Here is a 27,658-nt window from a genome sequence, read left to right as displayed (position 1 = left end):
ACAGTGATTCCACCCCGCAGGCTGCCCCCTGCCCCATACAGATCACACCCCGTGCTGTGAGCCCACACAGAGCCAACTACATGCACCCCCTTTATCATACAGAGTGCTCCCTCTGCTACTGCCCCCTGCCCCATAGAGATCCCCCTCCATGCACCCCCTTTCCTATACAGCGTGCCCCCTATGGTTGCTGCACCAGCCCCATAGAGATCCCCCTCCATGCACCCCCTTTCCAATACAGCGCGCCCCCTATGGCTGCTGCCCCTGCCCTATAGAGATCCCCCTCCATGCACCCCCTTTCCTATAGCGCGCCCCCTATGGCTGCTGCCCCTTGCCCCATAGAGATCCCCCTCCATGCACCCCTTTTCCTATATAGAGCGCCCCCTATTGCTGCTGCTCCTGCCCCATAGAGATCCCCCTCCATGCACCCCCTTTCCTATACAGCGCGTCCCCTATGGCTGCTGCCCCCTGCCCCATAGAGATCCACCTCCATGCACCCCCTTTCCTATTTAGAGCGCCCCATATGTCTGCTGCTCCTGACCCATAGAGATCCCCCTCCATGCACCCCCTGTCTTATATAGCGTGCCCCCTATGGCTGCTGCCCCCTGCCCCATAGAGATCCCCCTCCATGCACCCCCTTTCCTATATAGCGCGCCCCCTATGGCTGCTGCCCCCTGCCCCATAGAGATCCACCTCCATGCACCCCCTTTCCTATTTAGAGCGCCCCATATGGCTGCTGCCCCTGCCCCATAGAGATCCCGCTCCATGCACCCCCTTTCCTATATAGAGCGCCTGCTATGGCTGCTGCCCCTATCCCATAGAGATCCCCCTCCATGCACCCCCTTTCCTATATAGAGCGCCCCATATGGCTGCTGCCCCAGCCCCATAGAGATCCCCCTCCATGCACCCCCTTTCCTATATAGAGCGCCCCCTATGGCTGCTGCCCCTGCCCCATAGAGATCCCCCTCCATGCACCCCATTTCCTATACAATGTGCCCCCTATGGCTGCTGCCCCTGCCCCATAGAGATCCCCCTCCATGCACCCCCTTTCCTATATAGAGCGCCCCCTATGGCTGCTGCCCCTGCCCCATAGAGATCCCCCTCCATGCACCCCCTTTCCTATACAGTGCACCCCCTATGGCTGCTGCACCTGCCCCATAGAGATCCCCCTCCATGTACCCCCTTTCCTATATAGAGCGCCCCCTATGGCTGCTGCCCCTGCCCCATAGAGATCCCCCTCCATGTACCCCCCTTTCCTATACAGTGCGCCCCCTATGACTGCTGCCCCTGCCCCATAGAGATCCCCCTCCATGCACCCCCTTTCCTATAAAGAGCGCCCCCTATGGCTGCTGCCCCTGCCCCATAGAGATCCCCCTCCATGCACCCCCTTTCCTATACAGCGTGCCCCCTATGGCTGCTGCCCCAGCCCCATAGAGATCCCCCTCCATGCACCCCCTTTCCAATACAGCGTGCCCCCTATGGCTGCTGCCCCTGCCCTATAGAGATCCCCCTCCATGCACCCCCTTTCCTATACAGTGCGCCCTCTATGGCTGCTGCCCCTTGCCCCATAGAGATCCCCCTCCATGCACCCCCTTTCCTATATAGAGCGCCCCCTATGGCTGCTGCTCCTGCCCCATAGAGAATCCCCCCAATGCACCCCCTTTCCAATACAGCGCGCCCCCTATGGCTGCTGCCCCCTGCCCCATAGAGATCCCCCTCCATGCACCCCCTTATCTATTTAGAGCACCCCCTATGGCTGCTGCTCCTGCCCCATAGAGATCCCCCTCCATGCACCCCCTTTCCTATACAGTGTGCCCCGTATGGCTGCTGCCCCTGCCCCATAGAGATTCCCCTCCATGCACCCCCTTTCCTATATAGAGCGCCCCCTGTGGCTGCTGCCCCATAGAGATCCCCCTCCATGCACCCCCTTTCCTATACAGCATGCCCCCTATGGCTGCTGCCCCAGCCCCATAGAGATCCCCCTCCATGCACCCCCTTTCCAATACAGCGTGCCCCCTATGGCTGCTGCCCCTGCCCTATAGAGATCCCTTTCCATGCACCCCCTTTCCTATACAGTGCGCCCCCTATGGCTGCTGCTCCTGCCCCATAGAGATCCCCCTCCATGCACCCCCTTTCCTATACAGCGCGCCCGCTATGGCTGCTGCCCCCTGCCCCATAGAGATCCCCCTCCATGCACCCCCTTTCCTATTTAGAGCGCCCCCTATGGCTGCTGCTCCTGCCCCATAGAGATCCCCCTCCATGCACCCCCTTTCCTACATAGAGCGCCCCCTATGGCTGCTGCCCCTGCCCCATAGAGATCCCCCTCCATGCACCCCCTTTCCAATACAGCGTGCCCCCTATGGCTGCTGCCCTTGCCCCATAGAGATCCCCCTCCATGCACCCCCTTTCCTATACAGCGCGCCCCCTATGGCTGCTGCCCCCTGCCCCATAGAGATCCCCCTCCATGCACCCCCTTTCCTATTTAGAGCGCCCCCTATGGCTGCTGCTCCTGCCCCATAGAGATCCCCTTCCATGCACCCCCTTTCCTACATAGAGCGCCCCCTATGGCTGCTGCCCCTGCCCCATAGAGATCCCCCTCCATGCACCCCCTTTCCTATACAGTGCGCCCCCTATGGCTGCTGCCCCTGCCCCATAGAGATTCCCCTCCATGCACCCCCTTTCCTATATAGAGCGCCCCCTGTGGCTGCTGCCCCATAGAGATCCCCCTCCATGCACCCCCTTTCCTATACAGCATGCCCCCTATGGCTGCTGCCCCAGCCCCATAGAGATCCCCCTCCATGCATCCCCTTTCCAATACAGCGTGCCCCCTATGGCTGCTGCCCCTGCCCTATAGAGATCCCTTTCCATGCACCCCCTTTCCTATACAGCATGCCCCCTATGGCTGCTGCCCCAGCCCCATAGAGATCCCCCTCCATGCACCCCCTTTCCAATACAGCGTGCCCCCTATGGCTGCTGCCCTTGCCCCATAGAGATCCCCCTCCATGCACCCCCTTTCCTATATAGAGCACCCCCTATGGCTGCTGCTCCTGCCCCATAGAGATCCCCCTCCATGCACCCCCTTTCCTATACAGCGCGCCCGCTATGGCTGCTGCCCCCTGCCCCATAGAGATCCCCCTCATTGCACCCCCTTTCCTATTTAGAGCGCCCCCTATGGCTGCTGCTCCTGCCCCATAGAGATCCCCCTCCATGCACCCCCTTTCCTACATAGAGCGCCCCCTATGGCTGCTGCCCCTGCCCCATAGAGATTCCCCTCCATGCACCCCCTTTCCTATACAGTGCGCCCCCTATGGCTGCTGCCCCTGCCCCATAGATTCTCCTCCATGCACCCCCTTTCCTATATAGAGCGCCCCCTATGGCTGCTGCCCCTGTCCCACACAGATTATACCCCATGCACTTCTTTTTCCCATAGAGCGCCCCCTATGGCTGCTGCCCCTGCCCCATAGAGATCCCCCTCCATGCACCCCCTTTCCTATACAGTGCGCCCCCTATGGCTGCTGCCCCTGCCCCATAGAGATTTCCCTCCATGCACCCCCTTTCCTATATAGAGCGCCCCCTATGGCTGCTGCCCCTGCCCCTTAGAGACCCCCCTCCATGCACCCCCCTTTCCTATACAGTGCGCCCCCTATGGCTGCTGCCCCTGCCCCATAGAGATTCCCCTCCATGCACCCCCTTTCCTATATAGAGCGCCCCCTGTGGCTGCTGCCCCATAGAGATCCCCCTCCATGCACCCCCTTTCCTATTTAGAGCGCCCCCTATGGCTGCTGCTCCTGCCCCATAGAGATCCCCCTCCATGCACCCCCTTTCCTACATAGAGCGCCCCCTATGGCTGCTGCCCCCTGCCCCATAGAGATCCACCTCCATGCACCCCCTTTCCTATTTAGAGCGCCCCATATGGCTGCTGCCCCTGCCCCATAGAGATCCCGCTCCATGCACCCCCTTTCCTATATAGAGCGCCTGCTATGGCTGCTGCCCCTATCCCATAGAGATCCCCCTCCATGCACCCCCTTTCCTATATAGAGCGCCCCATATGGCTGCTGCCCCAGCCCCATAGAGATCCCCCTCCATGCACCCCCTTTCCTATATAGAGCGCCCCCTATGGCTGCTGCCCCTGCCCCATAGAGATCCCCCTCCATGCACCCCATTTCCTATACAATGTGCCCCCTATGGCTGCTGCCCCTGCCCCATAGAGATCCCCCTCCATGCACCCCCTTTCCTATATAGAGCGCCCCCTATGGCTGCTGCCCCTGCCCCATAGAGATCCCCCTCCATGCACCCCCTTTCCTATACAGTGCACCCCCTATGGCTGCTGCACCTGCCCCATAGAGATCCCCCTCCATGTACCCCCTTTCCTATATAGAGCGCCCCCTATGGCTGCTGCCCCTGCCCCATAGAGATCCCCCTCCATGTACCCCCTTTCCTATACAGTGCGCCCCCTATGACTGCTGCCCCTGCCCCATAGAGATCCCCCTCCATGCACCCCCTTTCCTATAAAGAGCGCCCCCTATGGCTGCTGCCCCTGCCCCATAGAGATCCCCCTCCATGCACCCCCTTTCCTATACAGCGTGCCCCCTATGGCTGCTGCCCCAGCCCCATAGAGATCCCCCTCCATGCACCCCCTTTCCAATACAGCGTGCCCCCTATGGCTGCTGCCCCTGCCCTATAGAGATCCCCCTCCATGCACCCCCTTTCCTATACAGTGCGCCCTCTATGGCTGCTGCCCCTTGCCCCATAGAGATCCCCCTCCATGCACCCCCTTTCCTATATAGAGCGCCCCCTATGGCTGCTGCTCCTGCCCCATAGAGAATCCCCCCAATGCACCCCCTTTCCAATACAGCGCGCCCCCTATGGCTGCTGCCCCCTGCCCCATAGAGATCCCCCTCCATGCACCCCCTTTCCTATTTAGAGCACCCCCTATGGCTGCTGCTCCTGCCCCATAGAGATCCCCCTCCATGCACCCCCTTTCCTATACAGTGCGCCCCGTATGGCTGCTGCCCCTGCCCCATAGAGATTCCCCTCCATGCACCCCCTTTCCTATATAGAGCGCCCCCTGTGGCTGCTGCCCCATAGAGATCCCCCTCCATGCACCCCCTTTCCTATACAGCATGCCCCTATGGCTGCTGCCCCAGCCCCATAGAGATCCCCCTCCATGCACCCCCTTTCCAATACAGCGTGCCCCCTATGGCTGCTGCCCCTGCCCTATAGAGATCCTTTTCCATGCACCCCCTTTCCTATACAGTGCGCCCCCTATGGCTGCTGCTCCTGCCCCATAGAGATCCCCCTCCATGCACCCCCTTTCCTATACAGCGCGCCCGCTATGGCTGCTGCCCCCTGCCCCATAGAGATCCCCCTCCATGCACCCCCTTTCCTATTTAGAGCGCCCCCTATGGCTGCTGCTCCTGCCCCATAGAGATCCCCCTCCATGCACCCCCTTTCCTACATAGAGCGCCCCCTATGGCTGCTGCCCCTGCCCCATAGAGATCCCCCTCCATGCACCCCCTTTCCAATACAGCGTGCCCCCTATGGCTGCTGCCCTTGCCCCATAGAGATCCCCCTCCATGCACCCCCTTTCCTATACAGCGCGCCCCCTATGGCTGCTGCCCCCTGCCCCATAGAGATCCCCCTCCATGCACCCCCTTTCCTATTTAGAGCGCCCCCTATGGCTGCTGCTCCTGCCCCATAGAGATCCCCTTCCATGCACCCCCTTTCCTACATAGAGCGCCCCCTATGGCTGCTGCCCCTGCCCCATAGAGATCCCCCTCCATGCACCCCCTTTCCTATACAGTGCGCCCCCTATGGCTGCTGCCACTGCCCCATAGAGATTCCCCTCCATGCACCCCCTTTCCTATATAGAGCGCCCCCTGTGGCTGCTGCCCCATAGAGATCCCCCTCCATGCACCCCCTTTCCTATACAGCATGCCCCCTATGGCTGCTGCCCCAGCCCCATAGAGATCCCCCTCCATGCATCCCCTTTCCAATACAGCGTGCCCCCTATGGCTGCTGCCCCTGCCCTATAGAGATCCCTTTCCATGCACCCCCTTTCCTATACAGCATGCCCCCTATGGCTGCTGCCCCAGCCCCATAGAGATCCCCCTCCATGCACCCCCTTTCCAATACAGCGTGCCCCCTATGGCTGCTGCCCTTGCCCCATAGAGATCCCCCTCCATGCACCCCCTTTCCTATATAGAGCACCCCCTATGGCTGCTGCTCCTGCCCCATAGAGATCCCCCTCCATGCACCCCCTTTCCTATACAGCGCGCCCGCTATGGCTGCTGCCCCCTGCCCCATAGAGATCCCCCTCATTGCACCCCCTTTCCTATTTAGAGCGCCCCCTATGGCTGCTGCTCCTGCCCCATAGAGATCCCCCTCCATGCACCCCCTTTCCTACATAGAGCGCCCCCTATGGCTGCTGCCCCTGCCCCATAGAGATTCCCCTCCATGCACCCCCTTTCCTATACAGTGCGCCCCCTATGGCTGCTGCCCCTGCCCCATAGATTCTCCTCCATGCACCCCCTTTCCTATATAGAGCGCCCCCTATGGCTGCTGCCCCTGTCCCACACAGATTATACCCCATGCACTTCTTTTTCCCATAGAGCGCCCCCTATGGCTGCTGCCCCTGCCCCATAGAGATCCCCCTCCATGCACCCCCTTTCCTATACAGTGCGCCCCCTATGGCTGCTGCCCCTGCCCCATAGAGATTTCCCTCCATGCACCCCCTTTCCTATATAGAGCGCCCCCTATGGCTGCTGCCCCTGCCCCTTAGAGATCCCCCTCCATGCACCCCCTTTCCTATACAGTGCGCCCCCTATGGCTGCTGCCCCTGCCCCATAGAGATTCCCCTCCATGCACCCCCTTTCCTATATAGAGCGCCCCCTGTGGCTGCTGCCCCATAGAGATCCCCCTCCATGCACCCCCTTTCCTATTTAGAGCGCCCCCTATGGCTGCTGCTCCTGCCCCATAGAGATCCCCCTCCATGCACCCCCTTTCCTACATAGAGCGCCCCCTATGGCTGCTGCCCCTGCCCCATAGAGATCCCCCTCCATGCACCCCCTTTCCTATACAGTGCGCCCCCTATGGCTGCTGCCCCTGCCCCATAGAGATTCCCCTCCATGCACCCCCTTTCCTATATAGAGCGCCCCCTGTGGCTGCTGCCCCATAGAGATCCCCCTCCATGCACCCCCTTTCCTATACAGCATGCCCCCTATGGCTGCTGCCCCAGCCCCATAGAGATCCCCCTCCATGCATCCCCTTTCCAATACAGCGTGCCCCCTATGGCTGTTGCCCCTGCCCTATAGAGATCCCTTTCCATGCACCCCCTTTCCTATACAGCATGCCCCCTATGGCTGCTGCCCCAGCCCCATAGAGATCCCCCTCCATGCACCCCCTTTCCAATACAGTGTGCCCCCTATGGCTGCTGCCCTTGCCCCATAGAGATCCCCCTCCATGCACCCCCTTTCCTATATAGAGCGCCCCCTATGGCTGCTGCTCCTGCCCCATAGAGATCCCCCTTCATGCACCCCCTTTCCTATACAGCGCGCCCGCTATGGCTGCTGCCCCCTGCCCCATAGAGATCCCCCTCCATGCACCCCCTTTCCTATTTAGAGCGCCCCCTATGGCTGCTGCTCCTGCCCCCTAGAGATCACCCTCCATGCACCCCCTTTCCTATACAGTGCGCCCCCTATGGCTGCTGCCCCTGCCCCATAGAGATTCCCCTCCATGCACCCCCTTTCCTATATAGAGCGCCCCCTGTGGCTGCTGCCCCATAGAGATCCCCCTCCATGCACCCCCTTTCCTATACAGCATGCCCCCTATGGCTGCTGCCCCAGCCCCATAGAGATCCCCCTCCATGCATCCCCTTTCCAATACAGCGTGCCCCCTATGGCTGCTGCCCCTGCCCTATAGAGATCCCTTTCCATGCACCCCCTTTGCTATACAGCATGCCCCCTATGGCTGCTGCCCCAGCCCCATAGAGATCCCCCTCCATGCACCCCCTTTCCAATACAGCGTGCCCCCTATGGCTGCTGCCTTTGCCCCATAGAGATCCCCCTCCATGCACCCCCTTTCCTATATAGAGCGCCCCCTATGGCTGCTGCTCCTGCGCCATAGAGATCCCCCTTCATGCACCCCCTTTCCTATACAGCGCGCCCGCTATGGCTGCTGCCCCCTGCCCCATAGAGATCCCCCTCCATGCACCCCCTTTCCTATTTAGAGCGCCCCCTATGGCTGCTGCTCCTGCCCCATAGAGATCCCCCTCCATGCACCCCCTTTCCTATACAGCACGCCCGCTATGGCTGCTGCCCCCTGCCCCATAGAGATCCCCCTCCATGCACCCCCTTTCCTATTTAGAGCGCCCCCTATGGCTGCTGCTCCTGCCCCATAGAGATCCCCCTCCATGCACCCCCTTTCCTACATAGAGCGCCCCCTATGGCTGCTGCCTCTGCCCCATAGAGATCCCCCTCCATGCACCCCCTTTCCAATACAGCGTGCCCCCTATGGCTGCTGCCCTTGCCCCATAGAGATCCCCCTCCATGCACCCCCTTTCCTATACAGCGCGCCACCTATGACTGCTGCCCCCTGCCCCATAGAGATCCCCCTCCATGCACCCCCTTTCCTATTTAGAGCGCCCCCTATGGCTGCTGCTCCTGCCCCATAGAGATCCCCCTCCATGCACCCCCTTTCCTACATAGAGCGCCCCCTATGGCTGCTGCCCCTGCCCCATAGAGATCCCCCTCCATGCACCCCCTTTCCTATACAGTGCGCCCCCTATGGCTGCTGCCCCTGCCCCATAGAGATTCCCCTCCATGCACCCCCTTTCCTATATAGAGCGCCCCCTGTGGCTGCTGCCCCATAGAGATCCCCCTCCATGCACCCCCTTTCCTATACAGCATGCCCCCTATGGCTGCTGCCCCAGCCCCATAGAGATCCCCCCTCCATGCATCCCCTTTCCAATACAGGGTGCCCCCTATGGCTGCTGCCCCTGCCCTATAGAGATCCCTTTCCATGCACCCCCTTTCCTATACAGCATGCCCCCTATGGCTGCTGCCCCAGCCCCATAGAGATCCCCCTCCATGCACCCCCTTTCCAATACAGTGTGCCCCCTATGGCTGCTGCCCTTGCCCCATAGAGATCCCCCTCCATGCACCCCCTTTCCTATATAGAGCGCCCCCTATGGCTGCTGCTCCTGCCCCATAGAGATCCCCCTCCATGCACCCCCTTTCCTATACAGCGCGCCCGCTATGGCTGCTGCCCCCTGCCCCATAGAGATCCCCCTCATTGCACCCCCTTTCCTATTTAGAGCGCCCCCTATGGCTGCTGCTCCTGCCCCATAGAGATCCCCCTCCATGCACCCCCTTTCCTACATAGAGCGCCCCCTATGGCTGCTGCCCCTGCCCCATAGAGATTCCCCTCCATGCACCCCCTTTCCTATACAGTGCGCCCCCTATGGCTGCTGCCCCTGCCCCATAGATTCTCCTCCATGCACCCCCTTTCCTATATAGAGCGCCCCCTATGGCTGCTGCCCCTGTCCCACACAGATTATACCCCATGCACTTCTTTTTCCCATAGAGCGCCCCCTATGGCTGCTGCCCCTTCCCCATAGAGATCCCCCTCCATGCACCCCCTTTCCTATACAGTGAGCCCCCTATGGCTGCTGCCCCTGCCCCATAGAGATTTCCCTCCATGCACCCCCTTTCCTATATAGAGCGCCCCCTATGGCTGCTGCCCCTGCCCCTTAGAGATCCCCCTCCATGCACCCCCTTTCCTATACAGTGCGCCCCCTATGGCTGCTGCCCCTGCCCCATAGAGATTTCCCTCCATGCACCCCCTTTCCTATATAGAGCGCCCCCTATGGCTGCTGCCCCTGCCCCATAGAGATCCCCCTCCATGCACCCCCTTTCCTATTTAGAGCGCCCCCTATGGCTGCTGCTCCTGCCCCATAGAGATCCCCCTCCATGCACCCCCTTTCCTACATAGAGCGCCCCCTATGGCTGCTGCCCCTGCCCCATAGAGATCCCCCTCCATGCACCCCCTTTCCTATACAGTGCGCCCCCTATGGCTGCTGCCCCTGCCCCATAGAGATTCCCCTCCATGCACCCCCTTTCCTATATAGAGCGCCCCCTGTGGCTGCTGCCCCATAGAGATCCCCCTCCATGCACCCCCTTTCCTATACAGCATGCCCCCTATGGCTGCTGCCCCAGCCCCATAGAGATCCCCCTCCATGCATCCCCTTTCCAATACAGCGTGCCCCCTATGGCTGCTGCCCCTGCCCTATAGAGATCCCTTTCCATGCACCCCCTTTCCTATACAGCATGCCCCCTATGGCTGCTGCCCCAGCCCCATAGAGATCCCCCTCCATGCACCCCCTTTCCAATACAGCGTGCCCCCTATGGCTGCTGCCCTTGCCCCATAGAGATCCCCCTCCATGCACCCCCTTTCCTATATAGAGCGCCCCCTATGGCTGCTGCTCCTGCCCCATAGAGATCCCCCTTCATTCACCCCCTTTCCTATACAGCGCGCCCGCTATGGCTGCTGCCCCCTGCCCCATAGAGATCCCCCTCCATGCACCCCCTTTCCTATTTAGAGCGCCCCCTATGGCTGCTGCTCCTGCCCCATAGAGATCCCCCTCCATGCACCCCCTTTCCTACATAGAGCGCCCCCTATGGCTGCTGCCCCTGCCCCATAGAGATTCCCCTCCATGCACCCCCTTTCCTATACAGTGCGCCCCCTATGGCTGCTGCCCCTGCCCCATAGATTCTCCTCCATGCACCCCCTTTCCTATATAGAGCGCCCCCTATGGCTGCTGCCCCTGTCCCACACAGATTATACCCCATGCACTTCTTTTTCCCATAGAGCTCCCCCTATGGCTGCTGCCCCTGCCCCATAGAGATCCCCCTCCATGCACCCCCTTTCCTATACAGTGCGCCCCCTATGGCTGCTGCCCCTGCCCCATAGAGATTTCCCTCCATGCACCCCCTTTCCTATATAGAGCGCCCCCTATGGCTGCTGCCCCTGCCCCTTAGAGATCCCCCTCCATGCACCCCCTTTCCTATACAGCGTGTCCCCTATGGCTGCTGCCCCAGCCCCATAGAGATCCCCCTCCATGCACCCCCTTTCCAATACAGCGTGCCCCCTATGGCTGCTGCCCCTGCCCTATAGAGATCCCTTTCCATGCACCCCCTTTCCTATACAGTGCGCCCCCTATGGCTGCTGCCCCTTTCCCCATAGAGATCCCCCTCCATGCACCCCCTTTCCTATATAGTGCGCCCCCTATGGCTGCTGCTCCTGCCCCATAGAGATCCCCCTCCATGCACCCCCTTTCCTATACAGCGCGCCCCCTATGGCTGCTGCCCCCTGCCCCATAGAGATCCCCCTCCATGCACCCCCTTTCCTATTTAGAGCGCCCCCTATGGCTGCTGCTCCTGCCCCATAGAGATCCCCCTCCATGCACCCCCTTTCCTACATAGAGCGCCCCCTATGGCTGCTGCCCCTGGCCCATAGAGATCCCCCTCCATGCACCCCCTTTCCTATACAGTGCGCCCCCTATGGCTGCTGCCCCTGCCCCATAGAGATTCCCCTCCATGCACCCCCTTTCCTATATAGAGAGCCCCCTATGGCTGCTGCCCCTGTCCCACACAGATTATACCCCATGCACCTCTTTTTCCCATAGAGCGCCCCCTATGGCTGCTGCCCCTGTCCCATGCAGATTACACCCTGCCGGCTGCCACCGCTATCTTCGGCTCTACAGCGCCTACCTCCCGGCTCCGGTGACTTCTCTCCTCAGCTCCTCAGCGGCACACAGTCTGCAGAGACGCCGGCAGTGGTGAGGTGACTCATCGCGCTGCCCGTGATGTCATCAGTGAGCGCGCCAGGCCAGGGAGCTGATTGCAGCTTGTGACCCCGGAAGTGCCCTCGCGCAGGGAGCAGGTATGGAGGATGATTTGTATTAGCGTTTAAGACGCTAATACAAATTAAAAACGGGACCAACTAACACCTGACCCCCCCGCAAAGACTATTATTATTATTTTTTTTTTTTACTCTCGCCCTTGGCGCCGCCCCCCTGCAACCCGCCGCCCCAGGCACCGGACCACGGGTGCCTAATGGTAAATATGGCCCTGATCGTCGGGGTTGTCTTGTTTGTGACGCACATCAAGCGTCATTAACGATATCGCAGTGTGTGACACTTATGTGCGACCTAAAACGATCGCAAAAGCGGCCAAAATAGTTTGCCGTGGAGAGGTCGTCCTAAAACAAAAAGTCATTCTCTTCTAATTAGCGATGTTGTTCCTCGTTCCTGCGGCATCACACATCGCTATGTGTGATACCGCAGGAGCGAGGAACATCTCCTTACCTGCCTCCACCGCCAATGTGGAAGGAAGGAGGTGGGCGGGATGTTTACGTCCAGCTCATCTCCGCCCCTCCGCTTCTATTGGATGCCTGCCGTGTGACGCCACAAGACCCGCCCCCTTAGAAAAGAGGCGGATCGCTGGCAAGAGCGACGTCGCAGGACAGGTAAGGCGGGCTTTACACGTTGTCCAGCGCAATAGCACCCGCCCCCGTCGCACATGCGATATGTGGTGACTGCTGCCGTAGCGAACATTATCACTACGGCAGCTTCACATGCACATACCTGGTCGGCGACGTCGCTGTGACCGCCGAACAATCCCTCCTTCAAGGGGGAGGTGCGTTCGGCGTCACAGCGATGTCACCGCGACATCACTAATCGGCAGGCCAATAGAAGCAGAGGGGCGGAGATGAGCGGGACATAACATCCCACCCACCTTCTCCCTTCCGCATTGCCGGTGTGACGCAGGTAAGGAGATGTTTGTCGCTCCTGCGGGTTTACACACAGCGATGTGTGGAACTGCAGGAACGACAAACAACATCGTACCTGCGGTCAAACTGACATTATGGAAATGAACGATGTTACACAGATCAGTGATATTGTACGCTTCTGTGCTCGTTCATCGTCACACCTAGGAATTACACGTTGCGATGTCGCTACCGGCGCCTGATGTGCGTCACTAACAACGTGCCCCCGACGATATGTCAGTAGCGATGTCACAATGTGTAAAGCCCCCCCTAAGTCCGTGTGACGGGGGTAAGTGAAGTTGAGCGCGACGGGCAGCGATTTTCCCTTGTCGCACAACCGACGGGGGCGGTTACGGTCGCTTGCGACCTCGCTAGCGAGATCGCAGAGTGTAAAGCCCGCTTAAGTCCTGCAATTTTCTTCCTTTATGCACTACTAAAAATCCCATAATGTACAGCATCACATTTCTGCCTGCAGTGGTAACACTATGATTATCCTCCCCTCTATAGTCTCTTAAATTAGCTAATATATTATAAATGTAGTCGGAAGGCTGAATTGTGAGCTGCTATATAATAAATGTGTGCAGGAGCTGGGCAGTCATCATCAATATCTGTGTTTCTGCCTCCCACTCCTCTGCAAGACTTTAGGCGTACACGACCATCATAACATCCTTGTCACCATTGTCTCTGTGCCCTTAAAAAGATAGATTTTTCAAAACTGAAGAATTGCAGTAAATAGCACAAGTGATCCCCTATCAGGACTAGAAAGAAAAAAGATCAAAATGCCAGTATTGCTGTTTTTCAATCACTGTATGTGTGTCGCCCAGGGATGGGGGTACTCGTTCCTGGGTGGTTGCAAACAGGAATGTCACTTCAGGTGGCCGTTGCCCGGGCCCGTGCCCTGGGGACGCCTAATAAAAGGGGGCTATTTACAGGGGATAATAGAGTTAATGTTCGTAACGCCACCTGCAGGTTACGGTTAGAAATGGAGAACCGCCGCTGCCCAACGTGGGTACTCCCAGGGTTGGTGATAGTGGCAGCTATGGTGGTAGGCCCTTCGCAGGTAGGGGTGTGCCTGGGAGATGTATGATGTATAATGATGGAGACCACACCAGGTTAACTTTAACAATCTCTACTCACATGGAGCCCCGGCTTGCTGGGGAGTATCAGTGCCAATGTAGTGACCCAGGTTGCTCTGTCCACGGCACTCTCTGTAGATTGGGTCTCTGTAGCGTGGAGTATTTGGGAACCCTGACTGTCTCTTTTGGGGTACAGTCTCCTTCTCTGTATGGTGGGCAGTGCGGACGCTGCGGGTAGGTAAGTGTCCGAACCCCGATCCTAGTTTACTGCTGATGCCCCCGGATTATTTAGTTCGATGAAGTCCATGAAGGTATCTTCACTGTGCAGGTATTTATCAAACCGTTTGAAACTTGACATTTGACCTAGGGCCCTGTGCCCCGTGCATGCTCCGGTCCCAGCAGTATCCCGGTACCCGTCCTGGCGACTTCTCTCCTGTGCCTGCACACCTCTCCTGTGTGCTTTCAACTTCTCAGACTCCACTCACTAACTGACCCCTCCCACCAGGCTGGCTATATCCAGGGACTCGTTCCCATGGCGACCATCCCCTTACATGGTTAACCCTCTATGCCCAGTGTGATGAGGAGAACTAGGATTTAGATGTGTATTGGTGGAATCGGCACTGGTACTCCAGGTCCCAGGGGGTAGGTCCTGCATCCCCTAGAGGATGCAGTTCCTTGTAGTGCCCTGAGGTTTTCAGAGGCGCTACACATTGAACCTCAAAAACCTATCAATACATCACATATGACACCAATGAAAACCACAGATTGTTACACAAATACAAGCCATTGACAGAAAAATTGCTAAATTACTAAGTTAAGGGTTTTGCAGAATGGCGACAAACAATTTTTTTTTCAAATTTCTATATTCTTTCTAACCACTAAAATAATATAAAAAAACTATACAAGTTTGGTATCATCATTGCAATCACACTCTGTATCACTGTACTTACAGTGAGCAAAATAAATATTGAACAAGTCACTAATTTTCAAGTAAATATATTTATAAAGGTGCTATTGACATGAATTTCTCACCAGATGTCAGCAACAAACCGTCAAATCCACACAGGCAAAGAAATGAAGCATAGATATCCCTAAATTAAGTTATGTGTAATAATGAGAAATGACAGAGAAAGAGTATTGAACACATGAAGAGAGATCCAAAAAGCCATAGAAAATCATGACATCAATCTATCTGTAGTTAGAAAACAATCCTGTCACTAAGTGAAAAACATTATCATCTGGTTCAACCGATGAACTATAAAAATGTGTTTCATTACCAAAGTGACACACAAGAAACAATTCACGATAGGTAAAACTAGTGATCTGTCTCAAGACCTTTGCAACCTTATTGTTGTAATAAATACTAATGGCATTGGTTGCAGAACAATTTCTAAACTAATGTACGTTCCAGTGAATACTCTTGGGGTCATTAACCGAATGTGGAAAGAACATATTTTTACCATAAACCAGGCATTATCAGGTGCTCACCCCAAGATATCAGACAGAGGAGAAAAGTTACAGATACAGATAGACCTGGAATTAGCAGGTGCTATTGTTTTAAAAAAAAATATTAATAGCCTGTTTTCACGCTCACCACTCAATACTCCATTGCTGAACACAAAGCACATTCAAGCGCATTTAAACTTTCTCAACAACATTTACATAAGCCTGTGAGATACTAGGAAAATATAGTCAGATCAGATGAGACCAAAATTTAACTCTTTTGATGCCATAAAACACACCATATTTGGAGACCAAAAGTCACTGAATAATGACCCAAAAATACCACACCATCAGTGAAGTTTGGAGATGGGAACATAATGGTGTGGGGCTGTTCCTCAGCATATGGCACTGGAAAACTTAATGTAATTGAAGGAAGGATGAATAGAAAAATGTACCAAGACATTTTCGATAAAATTCTGCTGACATCTACAAGGATTATGAAGAAAATGGACATTTCAGCAAACAATGATCACAAACACACAGCCAAGGAAACTCTCAATTGGTTTCAAAGAAATAATATAAAGCTGCTAGAATGGCCCAGCCAATCACCTGACTTGAATCCATTAGAAAATTTAAGGAAGGAACTAAAGCTCCGAGCCCAGAGAACATTCAGGATTTGAAGAATGTGTGGAAGATTGGGCCACAATCACAATAACCTCTTTAGAAATGTATTGACTTTTAAAATTGTTTACGTCTTCAATACTTATTTCACTTGCTGTATGTTTAAAGCATATGATGTGGTAAAATGAATGGTGTCATTCAAAATTACAACTCAAAAGTAGTCATGGCGGGAAAGTAATGCAAGTAATCAAGAAAGGACTAAAACAAACTGTACATACCAGATATTCAAACATTTATATAATTGATCACAATCCTCAAAGGGGTAGTCTGGGGAGATAAAAATTATTCTAATGGCCATGTCCTCAAACTCTAAAGATGAGATACTTATCGCTATTTCCCTTCCTCACAGTACCTGTAATTCAGTGTAATGCTGGAGCTGCTCCTTGTTGCTCCCCCTCACTTCTGGGACTTCACATCACACATGAGGGGACTTGGGTTGGTCCTGGTATCTTTTAGTTGCCAGCCCACTGACTACTTCCCTGTCATCCAAGACCAGGGGGTGGTGTAAGGGCGTGGCACGCTCCCTGATCTAAGATTGAAAGGAAGCAGATATTATCAGAGCGCTGGCAGCTACAAAACACCAGCAAAAGCTCCCTGTTGTCGCATGGCAAGAAATTAGATTTGAGGGTGCAGTTTGTTACTAGACACAGGAGAAGACCACGCTCCCTGTTCTCGGATGGCAGGATAGCTGATATTTTCAGGGGGATGGTGGCTAATTGTAGCATTGAGCAAGCCATGCCCCCTTGATGTGAGATATAATGTCCCAGAAGGGTGGAGGAGCAGCAAGGAACACCTCCAGTGTCACACTGAATTACAGGTACTGTGACAATGGGAAATAGCACTATAGATCAGATCTTTAAAGTTGGAGGGCCCAGTGATTAGAATTTTTTTTTTCTCCCCGGAGTACACCTTTAATATTGCACAGCACTGGAGTGTCTCAATATCAGGTACCCTACTGATCTAACACAACTATGTCAGATGCAATGTAAATGGTCATGGGTCCATTTACTGTAGCTCATGCGATGGCAGAGATAAATGACTGCAGACCGCCAATATTTTTGCTGTTTATATAGGTAGACTCCACTTCCGATGCACACTGAACGATCTGTAATAGATCTTTCAGCGTATATATATTCTGCATATTGTACATATTCTGCATATTGTTTACACAGGATATTATGCTACCAAGAACAAGGTTTGTGTAAATCAAATAATTTCACCTGATGATTGAGCGCTATGCTCATTTCTAATTTGACCGGCAGTCTGTTTAGACTTGGAACGCTCATTCATGAGAATCAGAGAGTGTAGATAGTGATAATATATAAAAATCCCTGCAAACAGCTTGTTCTCACACAGGGTTAACACTGAATGATTATTCCCATAAAAGCCAAGCTGTGGCTGTTTCTGGATTATTAGAATTAATATTTACATTTTGAGAATTCAGGCCTAATACACTTAGGCTGAAGGATTTAATTAGCTCTTGTGCTGCCTTGTTTAAACCCTAATAATGCACCCTAGCAACACTAAAGCATTGCACCATTATGTCCTATTATAGTCTTTAGCGCCCCCTGCTGGCTCCACCCTCAATGTTTCCATCCTGTCAGAATAAAAAGCAGCTAATTTCTGTAGAAACATGCCTACTTAGGATAAGAAGATGTTTCTCTCCCTTTGGAAGATGATATTTGCTTTGATGTTGAGAGGTATGTAAGCACATTTGATAAAGGAGGTTTTTGTACATCTATTTAGATACAATATGTAAATTTGTTGGATTTGTTTCTTTTAATGAACATACTGTACACTACTCACAAAATGTTAGGGATATTTGGCTTTCGGGTGAAATATCAGGATGATCCTAAAATGCACTCTGACCTTTTCAGATTAACTTAATGTGACCTTCTCTAAACTTTTGAATGCTCGTCCAACTGGGTGTAAAACACTGAAGTGATTAAAATGTATGGGGCCTTTATATTGTAAGACTTACCAAAAATCCTTAAAATCTTATTCTTTAATAGTTTATATATTAAAAACAGGCATACAAATACAAATAGAGTTGCAGATCGTATGCATGGTTGAAGAATTATTTGAAAAATGCATCGGAAGGACATGGGAGAAGCTCTGAACCGTAGAATATTATGCCTTACCTAACGACGGACATTGGCACTGTGGCGCCCCAGGACCTGGTCGCCACAACAGCATTGCCCCTCCAAAGGGTTAATGCTGAGCCGGGAGGTAATCGGGGGAATCATTGGCCAGTAAGTTCAACATCCAACGCAGTTTCTCCCTCAGGCCAGCAGGGGGAGCTCTGAACCTGGAGTTCCAGGGAGCATTCCTCAAGTCTGACATGAGGGAGGAGTTAGTGTTCAGTCTGTGTAGAGAGAGCAGAGAGGGCAGACGCAGAGTAGTGCTGTCTTGTGGAACTGGGGCCTAGAGCTGGAATAGCTTGGCCCAGTGAAGCAAGATTTGCAGAGGGGCACAGAAGAGACTCAGACATCGGAGTCTGTGGTTGCCAGGGTATAAAATCCTTCCCTGGTGGCCGAATCCGGAGGGCAGGAGAGCTGCAAGCCCCCTGGCCCATCAGCAATCTGAAGGTACAGCTGCATTCCAAAGGCCCGGTGTGGACTCCAGCAGAGAAGCACCCGAGAGGGCCTGCGCAGCCTACCATACAGAAAAAGGGACGAACCACCGGTCCCAGCAGCAAGAGGGCCATTGCTAAATTCAGAGTGCAGGGTCCTGTAGAAGAAAAGAAAGAGCAGGGAGTAGGCCTCATACTCAACTGGCCAAAGAGATCACCCCCAGGCACTTCCAGGCCGGCCGGATCATTTTTACCACCTGTGACGGTCTCCCTGGACTAAACTGTTGCCAAGTAAAAGAGGAGAAGGTAAACAGACTACTGTTTGTGCCTGTTTCTTTCACTGCCTGTCGGCCCTGCACCGTATTATTCACACAACATCACACCACAGACTCTCACGAGCACCAACTGTTGCCCCGGGGTACCGCTCCACCTGTGGGGAGCAGGACCATCCAAGCTGCCATTCCATCAGCCCCGGAGGCCCCATACAGCAGTGGCAGCTTAATAGCCGCAAACCACAGGTGGCGTCACGACAACCATAAACTTTATTCACCCCCAAGTCACCAGCCATATTTAATTGACACCCACCAGGGCCACGGAGTCGGGCCCCGCCACCACTGACGACCCCCGGACTAGTCCGGCCCGGCACCGGGTGTCCCATAGCCCTAGGGTGGGCGAGTCAGCACCCTAAGGTTGCGATGTGTCCACCCCACTTCTCGGCAGCTATCCCTCTATATCTCTATTTAAGACTATGCTGGATTGTAGCCAGCAAAAAAAATTACCTAGAATGCGAATCAGCACTAGAATAAGGCTGGTACTCATTAAATAGTCACATATGTTGTAGAGAGTTATAGCACCCAACATAACCAATGTATGTATATGCATCGCTGATGGTTTTTTAGGATGACAATATGCATAGCACTTCTTCTAGGGTTCAGAGCCCCTGTCCTAACTGTCCTTCTGGTGCATATTTCAAATCATTCTTGAACTATACATACAATCTGCATCTGTGTTTCTATCTGTATACCTGTTTATAATAGATAAACTAATAAAGAATAAGATTTTAAGGGTTTTGTTTAGTTTTACATGTTCAACTGTTCAATGTTTCTCCGACTTGCTGTTCTCTAACAAGGAGCTTAATGGCAAAATTCACAACAGGCGTTTGATCCATGAATCACCTAATACATTTTGGGGATTCAATTAAAACTGGTATTTAAACAGTCCTCCTCATTATACGGTTCACATATTTGGCAACATTAGACCAGGATGACACCTAAAAAAAAATATTGATCAACAGTACCTTGCCATTCTGAGGATTTAAGCATGATGTTCTCAGATTGAAGTGGCCACTGAACTTAAGAGTGTCACAGAGTATCATCAGAAGGCTGCAACAGAGATACAGAGAGACTGGAAGAGTCACAGAAAGGCTTAGAAGTGGATGTCCTTTGACCATATCCCACACTGATGACTGCTTCATTGTGAAAAATGCCCTTTGCAACCATATGATGAATGCCACACAACTCCAGGCACATTTAAGGGAGGTGATAGGCACCCAAGTGTCACATCAGACCATTTGAAACCATTTACATCAGCGTGGTATGCGTGCTAGGTGACCTACAAGGGTACCTGACCACATCACCAGGCACAGGCATCATTGCCTTGCTGGACGAGGGTAAAGTGGGCCTCAGTTCTGGTCACTGATGAAAGTCAATTCAAACTGAGCAGAAATGATGGCCACCAATTTTGTTGGTGATGTCAAGGAGAGCGCTATGCATCAGCCACTGTTGGCACCAGATGAACCTTTGGTGGTGGTGTTATAGTGTGGGCAGGTGTTTCTAGTCAATACAGAACTGCCCCACACTTTGTGAATAGTACAGTGTCAAGGCCCTACTACTTGAGTAACATCATACTTCCAGTCTTTGTGCCTCTGCATGAACAACACAGGCCTAATTTCATCATCATGGAGGACAATGCTCCAGCTCATCAAGGTTGCATCATTAGGAAACGGCTTCTGGAGACTAGGGTACCTCAAATGGGGTGGCTTGTACATTCTCCAGATGTGAATCCCATAGAAAACCTATGGGATAATCTGAGTCACCTTTTTAGGTTTGTAACTCTGTCCCCCAGAACCTGAGGGATGCCCTTCATGAACAGGGAGAGGCCATGCCTCAGCAGACAATAATTCAAGTTGTGAACAGCATGAGACGTTCTTGTCAAGCTGTAATTGATGCTCAAGGCCACATGACAAGTTGTTCAGATATTGACATTTAGGGTTATACCCACCACTGTTGTTGGCTTTTGTTTCAATACATTATTTCAGATGAGATGATTACGTTTTACATAAATTTCACCCAAAAGCAAAATATTCCTAACTTTTCGTGTATAGTGTATATTGTTCTCTACTTACACGTATATCTTCCTTCATCTTGGTACAAACACAACCATCATTTACTTCTTATTATAACAGTACTTATGTTAACTGCTTGCATCTTTTGTCAAGATGACAGGATAACAGCCAAGTTTATTTTTTATTTATTTCCTTTATAAGTTCTTATGAAACATATGCACTTTTATTTTAGGCAACGGTTGCTGCATTTGCTGCCAGTGAAGGCCATTCTCACCCTCGTGTTGTGGAGCTGCCTAAAACTGATGAAGGCCTTGGATTTAATGTCATGGGAGGAAAAGAGCAGAATTCACCAATTTATATCAGTCGCATAATTCCAGGTGGTGTGGCGGAGCGACAAGGAGGACTTAAAAGGGGAGATCAACTGCTTTCAGTGAATGGAGTGGTATGGATAATGTTCTCCTATCTGTTGACTTATCAAGTCTTATCCGTTTCCACAATACTAAATACTAAAGTTCTAATCTAGGTCGTTACCAAATCGTAGGTAGGTGTCAAACATACAGATCCATCCTGCCCAGCAGGACTCCAATGAGCCAAAAATGGCCCAGGCTGTTCAGCATCGACCAACGATTTCACAGCAGGCGGCGGATCGTTGGTACGTGTCAAACATGACGAGATCGCTAGTGAAGTCGTTGTTGCGTCACAGAAACTGTGACGTAGCAACGATCTCGTTCACGATCTCGTTATGTGTGAAGTGGCCTTAACCCTAAGCAGCTCCGTTTCAGGTTATCGAGAAGATAGGTAGAGATAATCAAAGAGTCCATTTATCCTGCACAATTATCATGAATGAGCATTCCTAAAAATGCTAGTTTTATGATAATCTATGAAAGTAAACTGGAGAAGGCCTATTCATTGGTTGAAATTGTTTGCACAAAAGATCTTTGTTCTCGGCAGCGCATTGTCCCGTTTAAACAGGACTTGCGCTGCCGAGAACAAGGGCAGCGTATGCGCACTGATGCTTTCATTACTGATCAATCAGTATACATCTAAATTGCCATCTGCCTAAGAAAATAGTGTTTTAAATGACTATCAGTCTGTACATTTTTATGGTTGATGCTTCAATTCATGTAGCAACCACTGATTGGCTACACATAATCATACAATGAATATGCTACGGTATTTGTGTCTAAGTATTGCAAAGACATGTTTTAAAAAGGTGGTACTTTTTTACCACTCATTTCAGGGCAGGTTGAGTCAAGAACAAAGGTAATGAAGGCACATCACTAAAAACTTTGGGATTTTACAATTAGATTTTATCATAACAACAGGAGAAAAACTCAATTTTATAAATCTGCAGCAAAATTGTATTTGATATGGTTTTTCAACAATAATGTAGCTCTCTCCACCATTACCACCCCTGTAATAAAACACCCATATTTGTGAATTGTGTATTTTCTGTGAGAGTTTGTCATAGCATAGTATGATGCTTGCTATACGTGGCATCTACCTACAATGTCAGTAGAGGAACTCAATGAGTATTAATCTTATTGAGTAATTTAATTTATGTCGGTCATAAGTTAACCATAGACAAGAATTATTTAACCGTCATTTTTTTAAGTTTTAAAGGGAACCTGTCACCAGGTTTTTCCCTTATGAGCTGCGGCCACCCCAAGTAAGACCTTATATACAGCATTCTTGAATACTGTATATAAGAGGTAAGGCCGTTCAGTATAATGTAAAAACCACCTTTATAATAATCACCTGGGGGCAGTCCGGTTCGATGGGTGTCGCTGATCTCGGTTTGGCGCCTTCTCCAACTTGTGTGATCACTGTCCTCCTGCCCAACCCCATGTAAATAAAGCATCCTGTGTCATTCACACAGAGGCCTCCATTGAGCTCCTGCACATGCGCACTTTCATCTGCCCTGCTGAGGGCTGAGCAAAGTACTGTAATGCGCAGGTATGAGGAAAGGTCAAAGACCTCCCACGCATGCGCACTACTGTACTTTGATCTGCCCTCAGCCTGGCAGATCAAAGTAGCACAATGGAGGCCTCTGTGTGAATGACACAGGATGTATCATGCACATGGAGCTGGTCAGGAGGGCAGTGATCGCACAAGATAAAGGAGTCGCCGGACCAAGAGCAGCGACACCCACTGGACCGGACTGCTCTATAGGGGAGTATTATAAAGGTGTTTTTTACGTTATACAGAGTGGCCTGGGCTCTTATATATATTATTCTAGAATGCGGTATATAAGTGCTCACTGGTGGTGGCCGCAGCCTATAAGAGAAAAACCTGCTGATCGTTTCCTTGTAAAGGGCTAGTCTAAGGTTTTCGAAAAGGTTCTCCATAATGAGAGTTTTTATAAAACAATAAATATATATATTATTTTATATTCACAAGATAAATTTCCTACCACTTCAGCAGAGTCACTCTGATTATCCCTGCTGGTCCTTCAGCTACGGCGTCACATACTGTAGTGCCAGCATCTCTGTCTCTGAAAACACTGGCGTCCCATCCCGTTCTAGCGCCTATGGCCCTGCATTCTCCTTTCCCTGTAGCCCAGTAGTTATACCCCGCTGCAGTTAGCTCCCTGGCCACCGACTTATCCTTGTGGTCTTCTGCTCTCCCACATAGCCGCGTGGGATTTTCTGGCCCTTGCTCAGGAGGCACACAAGTATACTTCCTGTGCCTTTAAGGGTCAGGGGGAGCACCTTGCAAAGTTGTCCCCAGGCTATCATTGAGAGGCACCAGGTATTTAAAGCTGGGTTCACACTAAGCGACAGCGACAACGACGTCGCTGTTACATCACCATTTTCTGTGACGTAACAGCGACCTTGTAAGTCCCTGTTATGATCGCTGCTTAGCTGTCAAACACAGCGACGCAGCAGCGATCATAACGTCGCTACATGTGCAGAGAGCAGGGAGCCACGCTTAGCGCTGGCTCCTTGCTCTCCTAGGCACAGTACACATCGGGTTAATTAACCCGATGTGTACTGCAGCGACATGTCACAGTGCAGAGAGCAGGGAGCCGCGCACACAGCTTAGCGCTGGCTCCTTGCTCTCCTTGCTACAGTATACATCGGGTTAGTTACCCGATGTGTACTGCAGCCACATGTCACAGTGCAGGAGCCGGCACTGGCAGCAAGGGCGGAGGCTGGTAACGAAGGTAAATATCGGGTAACCAGGGAAAGGTCTTCCCTTGGTTACCCGATGTTTACGCTGGTTACAGCTTACCGCAGCTGCCAGACGCCGGCTCCTGCTCCATGCTCGCTTCATTTCGTCGCTCTCTCGCTGTCACACACAGCGATGTGTGTGTCACAGCGGGAGAGTGACGACAAAAAAATGAAGCTGGACATTCAGCAACGACCGGCGACCTCACAGCAGGGGCCAGGTCGTTGCTGGATGTCACACACAGCGACAGCGACGGGACGTCGCTGCAACGTCACAGAAAATGGTGACGTAGCAGCGACGTCGTTGTCGTTGTCGCTGTGTGTGACACCAGCTTAAGGCCCTCTCCCCTGATGGGAGGAGGCAAAGCCACTCACTAGGTTTCTGACGTAGCTCTAGTGTGTTGGTCCAGCTTGGTTGTCTGGTCTGCCTGTGTCCAGCTCCATTTCTGCTAGCAAAAATTACTGTGTCTGTTGTAATCCTATCTGTGTTTCTGGATCTGTCCTGTCTGTGTCTATGTCTCCTCCTGATACCAGCCTGGTATTCTTCACCTGTCCCTGATGTTCTGAGCCTGGTGTCCTGTACCTGAAACCTGATAGCCGATGTCTTCTGCCAGATTTCTTGTGCCTGGTGATCTATGCCTGATGACTTGTGTCTGATGTCCGGTCTCTTTACTGATGTCTTGTACCGGAATGGTGACCCTGAAGTCTGATGTCCTGAATCTGTATTCTGAAGTCCTGAACCTATAACCAGATGACCGATGTGCTTCCTGATGTCCTGTGCCTGATGTTCTATGCCTTATGTCCTATGCCTGTTCCTGTGTACCTATTCCTGACCAGCCTTAGTTCCTGTGTCTTCCCAGCCTTTTTTCAGTACCTGTCCTGTCTGTGTCCATATCCCTTTCCTGCTGTCACATAGCTAAACTCAGTTGCCACTGTCCTGGGCTTTACCCTTGAAGTAGTCCCTAGCGTTAACAAACAGCCAAGCCCATCCTCACTATCAGAGGCTCTGGTGAATACTTGGTAGCTTCTTAGTGAAGCCTCTCCCCCATCAGGGCAAGCCAGGGTCCTACCAGTGGTCCAGTGGATCCACACCCACTCTCAGCTGCTAGCATTACACATCCATTGTTTCTGTGACCACTGTTGCCCATGTGCTCCATGGGGCATTTCAGAGATTGGTGCCTAAGAACTTTCGGAGTTCCAAAAGTAAAAAAAAGCAGAGTAAAGTGTATAGCTGATTGACAAGAAGATTATATATATATTATATATATATATATATATATATATATATATATATATATATATATATATATATATATATATATAAGCCTTTCCATCAAACTCGATGGTTGCTTACTCTCCCCAGTCTCACAAGCTCGTTGCCTTGGCGTGACCCTCGACTCTGCTCTATCCTTCAAGCCACACATCCAAGCCCTCTTCAACTCATGCCGATTACAACTCAAAAACATCTCCCAGATCCGTGCTTTCCTTAACCAAGAATCAGCAAAAACATTAGTGCATGCCCTCATCATCTCCCGCCTCGACTACTGCAACCTCCTGCTCTCTGGCCTCCCTTCCAACACTCTTGTACCCCTCCAATCTATCCTAAACTCTGCGGCCTGCTTAATCCACCTCTCCCCTCGCTATTCCCCAGCCTCGCCACTCTTCCAATCCCTTCACTGGCTTCCCATCACCCAACGAGTCCAGTTCAAAACACTCACCATGACATACAAAGCCATGCACAACCTGTCTCCTCCCTACATCTGTGACCTAGTCTCCCGGTACCTACCTGCACGCAACCTCAGATCCTCACAAGATCTCCTTCTCCGCTCTTCTCTCATCTCCTTTTCCCACAATCGCGTACAAGATTTCTCCCGTGCATCCCCCATACTCTGGAACGCTCTACCTCAGCACATCAGACTCTCCCCTACCGTGGAAAGCTTCAAGAGGAACCTCAAGACCCACCTCTTCCAACAAGCCTACAACCTACAATAGCCCTCAGTCCAATAGACCACTGTGCAACCAGCTCTGTCCTCACCTATTGTACCATCACCCATTCCCTGTAGACTGTGAGCCCTCGCGGGCAGGTTCCTCTCTCCTCCTATACCAGTCTGTTTTGTACTGTTAATGATTGTTGTACGTATACCCTCTTTCACTTGTAAAGCGCCATGGAATAAATGGCGCTATAATAATAAATAATAAATAATAATAATAATATATACAGTGGAACCTTGGATTAAGAGTAACCTGGTTTGAGAGCATTTTGCAAGACAAGCAAGGCTTTCTAAAAATGTGTAACTTGGTTTAAGAGCAATGCTTTGCAATAAGAGTAAATACTCAATGTGCACACTTCTGATTCTGTTATTTCACCGCGCTCTCCCCGCTCTGGAGGAAACTGTCTGTACATATGTGCAGTATACAGTATACCATTATATAGTGCAGTAAATACTATATAGCATTTTTATCAATTTCCATTTGTGGATACAGTATTGTACTTCTTTCTGCTAACCAGTACAGCACATTTCAGGGCAGGTTGAGTCAAGAACAAAGGTAATGAAGGCACATCACTAAAAACTTTGGGATTTTACAATTAGATTTTATCATAACAACAGGAGAAAAACTCAATTTTATAAATCTGCAGCAAAATTGTATTTGATATGGTTTTTCAACAATAGTGTAGCTCTCTCCACCATTACCACCCCTGTAATAAAACACCTGTCGCGGGCGGAGGAGGGGACGCTGCGCTCTCCCACTGCTGCCCGGGTCCGGCTGCCGCTGCGGCCTGCTGCTGCCGCTGCTCGGTGGCTCGAGCGATGGGCCGGATCCCGGGGACTCTCGAGCGGCGCTCCTCGCCCGTGAGTGAAAGGGGGTTGTTTGGTGTGGGGATTGTTTATTGTCCGTGACGCCACCCACGGTTGTGGTGATTTGTTGGCACCACCGCTGCTCTGTATGGGGATCCCGGGAAGGATGGTATGGAGCAGCCAGTTGTTGTGTTGCCCCTCCGTGGGTAAGGGTGGGTGATCCCGGGGCCCAGTGATGAGTTGGGAGATGCAGGGCTTGGTGGGCGCAGGGACGCGGGGGCAGTGCTGTGCCTTGCGGCACTGTGGTACTCACTCAGCCTGAGACGTTGACACAGTTTTTCGGTAAACCACACGGCTGGAAAGACGGTTCCCATGGACGGCTGCACTTGCTCTCCCAGTAGGTGACGGTGATGTCCCTTTGTCCTGCACCTAATGTTTCTTTGTTGGTAGCGATGGGTTCCCACCGGTAACCCGCTCCCCGGCTTGGATATGGGCCGGAGGAGCCCTACTTTGCCCGCAGGCGCTGGCCCTGAGAAACTGGTGCCCTGGCGGTGGCGGTGTCTCTCCTCAATGGTTGGACTGTTGCCTTCAGTCGAGACTTGGTTGTTTGGAGACAGACGTCCCCTTCACTGACGGATTTGGCAAATTATGGTGACTCCTAGCCTTGCCGGGGTCTGAGAGGCCCCTGCCCTGGTGCTGACTGTTCTTCGTATACTGCTCCAGACCGCCGGGCCACTAACCGTCCGCGGTCC

At 52.3% G+C, this 27,658-nt stretch overlaps 1 protein-coding gene across 3 annotated transcripts in view; it reads left to right on the top strand.

Moving 5' to 3' along the window:
* Window positions 1-27,658, top strand: part of LIN7A (lin-7 cell polarity scaffold A) — a 144,076-nt gene that overhangs the window by 89,946 nt on the left and 26,472 nt on the right. For all 3 annotated transcript variants that reach the window (XM_075344759.1, XM_075344760.1, XM_075344761.1), the window contains exon 4: window positions 21,171-21,380. In XM_075344759.1, coding sequence (XP_075200874.1) covers window positions 21,171-21,380 — 210 coding nt within the window. The remainder of the gene's footprint in view (window positions 1-21,170; window positions 21,381-27,658) is intronic.

Source organism: Anomaloglossus baeobatrachus, chromosome 4, assembly GCF_048569485.1.
Source record: "Anomaloglossus baeobatrachus isolate aAnoBae1 chromosome 4, aAnoBae1.hap1, whole genome shotgun sequence".
Taxonomy (NCBI): domain Eukaryota; kingdom Metazoa; phylum Chordata; class Amphibia; order Anura; family Aromobatidae; genus Anomaloglossus; species Anomaloglossus baeobatrachus.
This window is presented reverse-complemented; position numbering and strand designations above follow the sequence as displayed.